Source organism: Esox lucius, chromosome 1 (genome assembly GCF_011004845.1).
Source record: "Esox lucius isolate fEsoLuc1 chromosome 1, fEsoLuc1.pri, whole genome shotgun sequence".
Classification (NCBI taxonomy): Eukaryota; Metazoa; Chordata; class Actinopteri; order Esociformes; family Esocidae; genus Esox; species Esox lucius.
Genome location: NC_047569.1, coordinates 26,660,590 through 26,672,500, shown reverse-complemented (window position 1 = coordinate 26,672,500; position 11,911 = coordinate 26,660,590). Strand labels below are relative to the sequence as shown.

The window sequence follows — 11,911 nt, the reverse complement described above, 5'->3', positions numbered from 1 at the left end:
AAGATTTGTCAGGGTCATGTTTTTTCCCCTGATAGAAAGTCTTTCCTTACGTTCATTGGCTGCCAAAGTGGCCGGTAAGATTGACCAATTTACTTGACACTAGCAAAAACATATTTTGTATTTGCAGAGGGTTCATTTTATTCATTGAATACAACTCAACGGTTGTATTTCTTATGGCCGTGAACTTCACTGTAAGAGGATGAGGGTACACACCTTCATGAGCATCAAAACAAAGCTCTCCATAGAACAGCATATTATCCACCTGTAAGAACTCATCTGCTGGCTAAGCAGGAGAACAGAAGTGCATCAACACGGTTACTGACCACTGCAGGGTTGAGGCACCAGAAGCTGAGTGTGTAAACGAGGGCCTTGGACCTGGCGCCGGGGCGTCGGCGGTTGGGCCTGGTGAAGAAGCCCTGGGGGTCTGGAACATCTGGAGCCACGGTCCACATGTAGGACTGCTGCAGCGCCACACGGTAATCCTCAGCAAACCTGACCGGGACACACAGATGTCAACCACCACTAACTCTGTGGATAGTTATTGTATATTGGATGCCGTGTTTATTTTGTTAGACTTTTTTTCCCTTGCTTTCCTGCCCAATTTCACAATATCCAATACGTGATTAATTATTTCACACTCTTCCTGCGGATTCGGGACAGTCAATGTCGAGATATACCATATTTCACTCAAAGCACATCGGATGCCGTTCTGCTTCTTATCCCTTGTCCTCACTCAAACCCTGGTCTCGCAATGACATAGCTAACTGTGAGACAGTGAGAGAAAAAAAGTGAGAGATGAATTAATTGCGACACGCTGGATCACTACTTCTGACCTGCTCTTGTCCCTGAAGAGGAAGTCCAGCACCATGAAAAGACTCTTGAGGACAGAGGAAGTGGCTGAGCTGATAGTGGAGACCTCCACCGTTTCCTCTCTCCCATTTACAAGTCCTACACGCTCTTCCTTCTCCAACGCCGCTTCTAGATGCTTCTATATGGGGGGGGGGGGGGGGGGTAGAACATATGAGATTCTGTATGACTACATTCTTGCAAATTGTGAAGAGAGAAAGAGAGAAGAAAGACACATGAGACAATGACCAACAGATTTCTTCTAACAGTGAGCATATCTGATGATAATATATTTCACTATGGTTCTGGAGGGCTGAAAGACTTCAGTTGTTTTACTTCTCCTTTTAATAAAGGACCGAGACACCAAGTCAACGCAATTAACTACCAGGTAGAAACACACACCAGCAAAGTTTGGGAGCTGCAGGATGTGAGCCATGAAACACGACTACCAGAGAGCACAATCCCCAAAATCAGGGTTTCAAATCACAGAACTAAGCTAACGACTGCTAACTTAGTTACTAAAAGCATAAGTCGTTAGATATGTTGTATAGAAAGTGGCCAGTATTACATTGATTTGATAATGCTAAGGAAACAATGTATAGAGGAGAAAAGTATTGTACAGAATTCCCACTGGCTGGTGTGTTTTCAGCTTTGGGGGGGACCTGCGTGATGCACACAGCCTGGACGGCCCCATCTGACCTGCAGCATGCCAAACGTGTCAGCGGTGATACCCATGGTGTAGAACAGTCCCAAGACCTCCCTGCCGTCCCACACCTTACAGGAGGTCTCGAAGTCCCTCTCCGCCAGGACACTACAGCTCTCCTGCATCCAACTACCAACAAACACACAGACAGATGTCTTAGAACACATGTGACAGAGGAAAGGGAGTCTGGTGAAGTGACTTTGACCAACTTCACTTCCAAGCGTTCGGTAGCTGGGTTGTGCTGGTGCTGGCCAAGAAAGCAGGCAGTACACAGCTCTAGTTCCAAAGGGGGGAGGGCGGGGGGGAGTAACAAGCGCATACTTCAGAAGGGAGCAACAGAAGGCCCGCAGAGGTTCGTGGTGGGAGGGTCTGATGTTGTGGGTAACCATGCCGTCCAGCTCCTCCCTCGCAGACAGCAGCTGGGGTCTGTTCAGGGTATAGCTGGCACTCTCTCTGGCACAATCCTCTATGTTGTGGGCCTCATCCAGAATCACAATCTGGCCGTCCAGGTTGATCTGCATCTGCAGGTGAGAACAGGGGGGTGAGAGTCATGAGACAGAGACCCCTGCCACTTTTCTAGCTCTTTCTCCCTGGAGAGAATTCTCTGGCCAGGCACCGGCCAGAGAATGTTCTCCTCAATATCACAGGAGTTCCCTCCGCCCCTCGTCCCCCACTCACACTCTCCCTGATAAGGGGGTCCAGCAGGTAGTTGTAGGGACAGAAGACGATGCACGCGTCCTGCATTAGGTCCCGGGCAGCGTAGTAGGAGCAGGCCCTCAGCCGGCCTCCCAGCCCCACCAGGTCCTCTATGTCCCAGGCCTGGTGGAGACCGTGGACCCACTGCAGAGTGTTCTGGTCCTGCATCTTGTGGACGCCGTTTTTGAAGCGGCACGTCATGCCCTGCATGTTGTGGAAAGGAATCCATGTGTACACATATGAAAAACAATGAACATCAAATCCATCCAATTTTATTATTAGCTTGTCACAGCGGTATCACATACTCAGCCTAAATCCATAGAGCAGGAAACAACAGGAAAGTGAAAAACAGCGGTTGGAATATACTCCAGCAAACCTATTCAATTGGAGTAGGGTTGGAACATTGGACAAAACCTAGAGGAGCCGGAAACTGGGGGGGCAGTCTTCTGGCTGTCAGGTGGAGATCATGAGAACACATGACCTTTTAAGGCCTTTTGTATTTACACATCCAGATGACCAGCGTGAACTTGATCACTACCTCGGTCAACAGACTGTCATGGGTGTTTTCATGTATTGGGCTGCATATAGTCACACATAATAAAGAAACTCAACTCAAGACATTTATTACACGAAATGTCACAACTTTTTAGAATTCCCCAGCGGCAGTGTACTAAAGCCCCTATTAGCCAGTCATCAGAGACGCCCCAGCTACCACAATGTCACACCCAGCCAGCTCCCCAGTGACTGAAACACACACACACACACGAACACAAACACACACCACCTGCAAGTGAAAGGATTAGCCTCCACACGAATCATTGTTATTGGGGCAATGACAGCTTAGGGGTGCAACTTGCTTTCATGACTTAACACCAAGGGAAAGTAACAACAGTAGAGTCATCACCCACAGAGCTCCGCCAAAGCCAGGAGGTGATGTCTACAGGTCTGTAACCAGAGACCGGCTTTAGATGGGGCCCAGGGGACTGGAGGGAGGAGGTGTGTGATGAGAGCCAAAACCAGTTCATGGCCTTGGACCTGTCAAAGGAACACCCATTTTCTGTAACAAATCAGCATGTGTCACTGTCACCATGGCAGCTGATCAGACTGAGGCTACAGGGCAGATCGATGACTGTAACAGGGTCCTAACACACTTCCAGCTTGGTGTGTCTGTGTTGGAGCAGAACAGGTGCTTATTACACCAGCCACCACACCTTGAGGAGAAAAGGGGTTAAGACTGTAACACTAACACCGACTAAGTCTCCCATCAGAACCCAGATCCTGACTGAAGCCTCTTGACACTCCACCGTGCCGACTGGGGAGATAATGGCTTGGCAGCCCGGGAGGCTGAGAGTAGGTTTATACCTGTTGGCCTGAGTCACAAAGTGTTCCTGTAATAGAGCTGAAAGGCAGCTCAGGTCTCCTCCTTTACAGTGGCTGTCTGTCTGTCACAGCAGCACCATCACTCAATCCAAAGGTGTGTGTGTGTGTGTGTTTCCATGACTGAAGAGGTGTTGGTTTTCACAACCAGATTGGGGTCAATTTCTGTTCAAAACAATTCAAGTCAAGTCTCTGTATAGTGAACCACATTCCTTGACTGGCAGGAGAGTGACAGTAGCCCAACGAGGACCCGGCCCAAAGCCTGAGGGGAAGGAGGCCAGGGCCTTCGCTCCACAGAACACGGTCTTACAGTGGCGACATTAAGGACAACACAGGAGGCTACAAATGACAGGGCAACGACAATGTGCTCACGTTTTTGGCCTCCAGCAGCTCCTTACAGCGTTCGTTGCGGTTGGAGTGGGGTACCACGTCCGGGTGGACACAGGTGTGGTCTCTACTGGACAGGATGGTCATGGGGGTGCTGGAGTAGAGTGTGCGCTTCAGCTCGTGGGTAACCTGGGTGATCTGTTTGTGGGTGCGTGTGCCAAAGAAGATCTTGGGGACTTGTTTCTTTTTGGCGTCCTTTGAAGACTTACCCTCGGCTGCTTTCTGACCTCCTTTGGCCATGGCACAGGGGCAGAGAGAGCAGGACACCAAGGGGGACTGGGGGACACACAAGAGGACAAAATAACCAGACATCTTCACCTTTATAGCCATTGAACAGAAACAAAAACAAAGTGAGATTGATTTTCATTCTTTACGGGACTGAGATAGTGGTGAATTAAGTTTTCACAGTAGTCCTGCCTTAAAAGGAACATGTCCTGAAATAATAAGAAAACTTTTTCACAGTCCAGTCTGCCCGAGACAGGCCTCACCAGATGAATGTTAAGCTAGGTAGTAGTCCTCAGGATGTGGTGAAAGACCAGCAGTCTCAGGTTACCCACCCTTACACTGAAACCTCACATGACATGAAATATTACCAAATATTACTACGCGTAAGACCCTTTAGTGGGCGCAACCACATTCCATCGGACTGAACATGTGCTCCTGCAGAAGGAAGCCTTTGCTCTCAGCATCACACACGGAGCGACAGGCACAGGGTGGAAGTGTCCAGTGTTGAATCAATGAGCCACTGTGTCTGAAGACGAGGACAGCCAACACCGACAGGCCGTCTTCCCAGGCTAGCTACCTACATTCCAACGTGCCAGGGTGTCTGGCCCCTGCTAGGAGCCCCGGCAGGGCCCGCGGACCACGACGCTCTGCATCTCTGACAGGGACGGGGGCAGGAAAGGGACACCCTTGTGTCAGCTGTTGCCTGCCGGTGCCTCTTAACAAGGGCCTCTGTTCAGCGGTGACCCCATGCCTCCCCCTCATTCCTCCCATCTGTCCATGAATAAGTAATTATGCCCAGTGATCCCCAGCAGTAGGAGAACGGATATGCGGCGGGGTCTATTTGACGTGGCAGGAGCAGGTAAGCCGATCGGTCCACGTTGCCCAGGCAGGGAGCGGAGCCATAGAGCTGGGGACTGGTCTGTTCTGAAGAGGTGCTACTGCCGTAACCCTCTGGGGGCCGTTTATTCATCAACCCCTATTTAAACCCACGGGTGTGCAACCCAAATGGCACTCTTAACACCTTGACAGTGGCTTCTCCACACAGTTGTATTACCACCTGGTGTGTCCCAAACTGTAACCACTGTATCATTTTAGTCAGAACCATTCCCTGGGTTTAGAGCCGGTGGTGTTGTGCTCGGTCACTCAGTTCATCGTGGGCACGTAGCTCTAGCTGATTCCAGTGCAGTTTGTTTTAGCACGGCATTGCCGACACCTGAGAGAGAAATTCTCCTCTAGGGCCTGGTGAGGGTGGCTCGGGTGGGGGTGGGCGGGGACAGGCTGGCTCTGTCCTGCTGGTGCTGCTTGACGGACGACAACTTGCCCCTCATTCTCAAGGTTCAAAATCCATTATGGTAGTACCCCAAATGGCCCCCTACACCCTATGTAGTGTACTGGTTTTGGTCAGGGCACATGGGATTCAAAAGCAGAGGGACTGTAGGGAATGCAGCGCCATCTGCAACCAAACCCTGGGCTCACAGAGTCACACTGACACCACATTCCACAGGAGACATGAGACGCCTAAACGAGAAAAGTTACACTTTGGACTCATTCGTCCATAGAACATCTCTTGACGGGTTTCGACAGGTGCTTCCATATGCATGTTGGATCAGGATAACTTCAAAATGAGAATGTCAGGCCCTCCGTCTGTGAGCTGAAGCTCGGATGGGTCAAGATGCAACACAATAAGTAAAAACCCACAGAAGCAAATCTACAACAGCATGGCTTTAAAACAACTATTGAACAGTTTTGAAATTGCCAAGGGTCTAGTCAATGTCCATGCTTACAAACTAGTGTAATGTGGTAGGATCTGAAAATGTCACAGAGTTAAAGCAGTTCGGCACAGAAGACTGGGTCAATATTCCTCCACAACACTGTGAGAGACAGAACCAACAAGTAAAGGAAGCGTTTGGCTGCAGTCATTGCAGCTATAGATGGCAAAACCCATCAATGAGCATAAGGGGGAGATGTGGGTCTTGAATAACATTGCATTATATTTGTGTTGTTTGCCTGTTAAGGCTCCCTTTATCTCATATAAAATGGGACAAACATTCAGGGGAAAAGAAAAGCAAAAATAGAGAACATCTCAAAAGGGGGAAATACTTTCTCAGGTCACTGTAGTGCAGGCCCTGGTCAACAGTAGTGGACCATGCAGAGAATAATAGTGTCATTTGGCAGGCTGCCGGTCTGCAACTGGCACAGGTGTGGGGGGCCCCTGAATGGAGACCTAGTCCTCCCCTTAAAAAGCACCTGTTTATCCCCTCAGGTCCCGGGACGTAGTAACCAGCGAGTGAACCCCATTCAATATTTATCCATGGCTTTCACAGATCAGTGGCAAGGCCAGGCAAACCCTCTTAATTAAAACTGGAGCTCTCTCTTCAAAGAGACCCATTCAGGACGTCCGTCAGCAGCTCACAGCCGTGGAGCCGGGTCCGGTATCTGACGGGGAAACCCAAGAAGACCGGCAGGAGAGGACTTTCTCTTCCTTCAGCCCCTTCATTTACATCTACCAATCCGGCCTCCTCTTCCTGACTTAAGGCTTGCGTTACATTACACTACATTTTCCGAGACATAGTGAAGAAGAGAGACAAGATAATTATTCGTGGGGTGAACAAGCAGATGCCAATAACTCAAGGTGCCACCTTCCAAGGAAGTGTACGCCACTTTTTTGATAGAGCCCCCCCTGAGTTTTACAATTGTAAGGGCAATCCCGTCAGAACTGTACCAACTTTCTGTGCACGCACATTGCGAGATGTTCCCGCGATTGTCGGCCACAATTCTGCGTAGAACGTCTAGAACATGATGATGTAAATTAAAACGCTTTGGAAATTAATAGGCGAAACCAAGATACGTCTATCTAGCGTTTTATAATGTAAACATGCCATATGCAGCCAACAGAGACCCTATATTAAATGACACACTCATACCAGAAATGTCAGAATAATGCCAAAAAGTACATATTGGAGCCAGTGAGATTAAGTGGGCTATGCTTCCACCTAGTGGACACAATGTAGTACAGCCAAAATCTTAAAAAAAAAAAAAAAATTCTCCATAGATTCTAATCACAGCCATTATTGTGTTAACCAGTGTGTGATCAATCTTCATTAACTAAGTCCTTAGTTGTCCCCGATCAATGAAAACATGTTCAGTCTGGTCATTTGTTCACACATGCCACAGGCACTAATATGCAGAGCAACTCTGTATAACTGAAGATCCAAATGCGTACCCCTATGAAAGTCAATGAGATCAATGGTTAGGTTAGTAGTACCGGTTAAACAGCAAGGGTGGGGGACAAAAAGTCTTATTTAGAAAAGAAGTCTTCACACGGTGCCTCAAGGGGTCTGTTAATAATATAACTACACTTCAATTGCTCTTCTCCCCCTAGTTCTCTGGGGCCACTCCCTACCCCCACAAACCACTGAGTTAAGCTAATCATGGATCAGCAATTACAGGCAAGTGGCAATATATCCTGAGATTGGACCAGAGGTACCCACACAACAGAGTGTCTCAGCAGGCTGGTCCGTAGTGCGTGCTGGTCTGCTGGAACTCAGGTCCATGTTCCAGGTCTGTTGTCCAGGCACCGGGCCCTGTTCTTCTGGATCATCATCTATGAACACCACTCCCTGCTCCAAGCACCTCCTCTTATGACCCTGACAACACAAACAGAGAGCACGGCTAAAGTTATTATTCAAAGCTCTACAAAAAAAAAAAAAAAAAAACTTTAAATAAAATGCTTTATGGTAATGTAGAGAGAGATTGGCGCTGGAATAAACTGTTCCTGGAGGGTGTAGAGAGGGGGGAGAGGAAAGGGATTTGGGTTTCTGGACTTAAAATATGACTGCAAAAACCAAATAAACAAAGGATGGAGGTACAGAGATGAGGATGTTTTTAAAGGTAGGCTCCCTACCTTCTGCTCCGTGGCAGGGGTGCGGATGCGTTTCTTATGTTGTTGGAAGTCATCATCATCTTTGCCCCGGTCTGAGGTGGGGGAGGACGTCTTCAGCTTCTCAGATAGACGAGAGGCTAGAGACTGACTCTTGGGCTCTGATGGAGGGGCCACTGAATGAACAGAGCCAGGTTCATCAAATCAAGGCCGGGGATGTACATGGACATTACATTCACATGCAAAGTGACAACTTTGAGGTCTCACAGAATGGAAAATCAAACTAGAAATGAAACTTTGGATGTCAGTGTCCATTGTGCCTCATCTATAATACAGAAAAGTTAATTAAAACTGGCATGTTGGAGAACTTAGGCTAATTACAAGAATAATTGATGTTTCATGAAATGGAATAGGTTTTATTTTTGGGTTTAGATATGAGAAAAAATGTAGATTATCAAAATATGGATGGCGATTATAAAGAAAGGATTTGGCTGAACACAAATGTAATAATTTAAAAAAGATTTTTCCATTTTCCAGTATTGCCACTATAGATGATAAACCTAATAATGCAAAGCCGCCTGATCCACGAGCATACATAAAAACTACACAGGCACGTAAGCTTACCAGATCAGGCACAGAGCTCGTTTATCCACTCACATCTTGCTAAGATTTTGGGGTTGCCAGGGAAAGGCAATGTAAGTTCCATTAACGTTCCATAACGGGTTTTTTTGTATAACATGCACCTCAAAGTGCACACAGTAGGCACGGAGTAAAGACCCAGATAGTGGACTGGAGTCTAACTGTTACCATTCCTCACGTGACCCTTACCTGTTTCCGTAGAAGAGCACTTTGCCACCTCCGGTGAGCTTGTGAGGTCTATAATCGCAGTGGCCTGTGGCTTCAGCCGTGCAACAGGTTTGCTGTGGCAGACACACTGGCATGGGGTAGTGACAGCTGGCTTCTTAACCTCTGCAGGGCTGCAGAGGTCCTGGTCAGGCTTAGCTGGACACACACAGAACATGTTGGTCCTAGCCACCCCACGTCGGGTCCTGCTCAATAATACCCATAGCATACAAGTCATGTCTCACTGCTGCAGTACTCCTGATTATAAGGCAGCACTGTTTCATTTAAAAAACATAAAAACCAGCACCAGCTTACCATACTGAGCCTGCTGCCAAGCCAGGGTAGAGCACAGCAGAGCCAGGCTCTTGCCACTACCAGTGGGGCTCTCCAACAGACAGTGCTGCCCGTGGTTTAGCCCTCGCACTATCTGGGAGACAACCGCACAACATGGCTGGTTAATCACATAAGCACTAACATGGTAATGAAGGGGTCTGGGGTGGATCTTTCCAAGTCTTTCCTTGATTCCTCAGCGCTATGCTGCCTCAAAATAGAGGCGATTCTCCCTTAGTCTCAATGCTTCCTTCTGAAGTTTTGTGAGAAGGGCAGGACAAGGAAACCAAATGGGGGTTTTCTCAAGTGAATGTGGACCAAAATCTGTACCACTTGCACATCAAAATAATTGTAAAAAATAATATAATATAATTTTGTCTTCTAACAAAACAAAAGCTGATTTAAAGGGGATGTGGCATATTTAAAAAATATTCTGTGGTAGAATACACAATAATTATTTGTTAAAGACAGCAAACAAGGGATAACTGACATCACTCAGATTTACTCAATCTGGGCACTTTTACTGGTCAAGGTATACCGACTGTTCCAGGGACTAATGTGTTTCATAGGGTGCATATACCCATCTTTGACTCTCAAAGGGAGGGGGGGGTGTAATACTGGGCGATAAATAAAGTCTAAAGAAATCAAGGAAAGACAAATATACTTTTTAGACCCTTAAAAAGTGTATAAGGCTTACAGAGTTCATCATGGCCAGCTGGGAGGGGTAGGCTTTGCAAGGAAACTGGATCTTCACCCCTCCTATCGTGTACTCCACTGTGGGAGCCGCCATGGTGACTGCCCTGTCCGGCACAGTAGTACGCTCTCTATACAGTCTAGAACAGAACAACCACAGTAACGTAAGTGATGCTGCCCATGATTACGTCGATTGGACTGGTTTATCATGTCAACATCACAATATAGTTACCTAACTCTCTAGAAAGAGGCCATACAGCTATACTGTAGTCAGAAGGACAAGGCTGTAGTTAGCAAACCATTTTGTAATCGTTAAGTGGATTTATATGAATGAATGTACACTAGCTAGCCAGCACGTTAGCGTAATACCGTTGGAACAAACATTGTATCGTAACTTACAGAACAAAACTAACATTACGTTATTACGTAACTAATTAGTAAACTATTAACTATAAATGTTGCTCGCTGGTTAGTTAATATTACTTTCATGGTTAGGTTATTTCTGCTACAGTAGTTATCTATCCTTGCTACTAGGTAGTCAAGGACAGCTTTAATGAAAGTTAGCTACGCTGGTTAACTAGCTAGCCAAATACTGTACGTAGTAGTTTGCATAGTCTTTGCTGGACCCCGCCGTACACGTCGTTACACTGACTGTAGTAACATACAAAGAAATCTAACCAACGTTAGTTAGCTAGCTTGTTACAGTAATAAGTACTTGATACTAAGTTACAACAACGTACAAAACATTAAATTAACCAAGAGACCAACAATATAATACTACAACATTAACGAACTCAGTGTTTAAATTGTGACTGTCTTGTAAGTAAATGAAGCTACCTTTTGCAGCTACACAGACAAGAGGTTTGCAAATATCGCTGGTCGTAAACATCCGGGAGCTGCCTGACAGGCAGATTTCCCGCCGTTTACAAGTCCTACGGATGGAATAAAATGGTCGCGTTCCTTTGCACATACGTGGAATGCATCAACGATAGCGGCTCGTCTATTAATTATTCTTACATTGGTGTCCCTCCGTTTACATGCTTGCCCAGAGTTGATTAGAGTGACCAATTAATAGAGTATGACGAAATTGCAATATTTCTAAAATGAAAATATCTGGCCTGTATCATCTGGGGTACTGTAGCTTTATACATGCGCAAGTTCCCCTGATAAAATCATTGTCTCACAGGTTTTCTTAGTTGTGTTTAAGAGGATTAAAACCACATTGTGTGATGGGTAAATTGTGACTGACTGACCGAATTACATATATTGTTGAGTATTTTGTTATGATGCAAGGTGATTTGTAGATCAATCAGTCTGCCTTCAGTCTTTTTGATCTCGAATATAATTCAAGAGGATTAATACCGCAATGGATCATGGTTACATTTAAAAATCAATATTAAATCACCTATTATTTGTTACATGCTGCAAGAAAAACAGGCTTAGACTAACAGTGAATTCGTTATGCTTAGTATAGTAAATATATGTGTTTTATTGTTATCATAGAACAAGGTATATAAACACAGTGATACAAATAACAATAAACACAAACCCAAGCTAAATTAAATGAAAATCAATAATTTAGCTGTTTACAGATATTACCAGTACTGAGTCAGTGTGCCGGGTTACAGGTCATTTAGGTTTATTTACATGTGGACTATCAGTAGGTAAAGCTAAATAGAAGTAGCAACATCAATGTATGGGTTGAGTGTGAAGTGTGTGCATAATACACCGATCAGCCATAACATTATGACCACCTGCCTAATATTGTGTAGGTCCCCCTTTTGCCGCCAAAACAGCACTGACCTGTCGAGGCATTGTCTCCACTAGACCTCTGAAGGTGTGCTGTAGTATCTGGCACCAAGACATTGGCAGCAGATCCGTTAAGCCCTGTAAATTGCGAGGTTGGGCCTCCATGGACCAGACTTGTTTGT

General features: G+C 46.2%; 1 protein-coding gene across 2 annotated transcripts in view; it reads right to left on the bottom strand.

Annotated features, from left to right (window-relative positions):
- Nucleotides 1-11,034, bottom strand: part of brip1 (BRCA1 interacting protein C-terminal helicase 1) — a 31,980-nt gene extending 20,946 nt beyond the window's left edge. The window contains exons 1-12 of one of the 2 annotated variants that reach the window (XM_029120174.2): nt 10,818-11,034; nt 9,985-10,120; nt 9,273-9,384; nt 8,943-9,116; nt 8,139-8,290; nt 7,726-7,881; nt 3,995-4,285; nt 2,228-2,449; nt 1,871-2,070; nt 1,546-1,678; nt 834-988; nt 324-492 (exon numbers count right to left, since the gene is read on the bottom strand). In XM_029120174.2, coding sequence (XP_028976007.2) covers nt 324-492; nt 834-988; nt 1,546-1,678; nt 1,871-2,070; nt 2,228-2,449; nt 3,995-4,285; nt 7,726-7,881; nt 8,139-8,290; nt 8,943-9,116; nt 9,273-9,384; nt 9,985-10,077 — 1,857 coding nt within the window. In that variant the 5' untranslated portion in view covers nt 10,078-10,120; nt 10,818-11,034. Of the gene's footprint in view, nt 1-323; nt 493-833; nt 989-1,545; nt 1,679-1,870; nt 2,071-2,227; nt 2,450-3,994; nt 4,286-7,725; nt 7,882-8,138; nt 8,291-8,942; nt 9,117-9,272; nt 9,385-9,984; nt 10,121-10,212; nt 10,300-10,817 lie in introns of those variants that run through there. The other variant, XM_029120175.2, reaches the window with a different exon arrangement.
- Nucleotides 11,035-11,911: the final 877 nt, after the last annotated feature.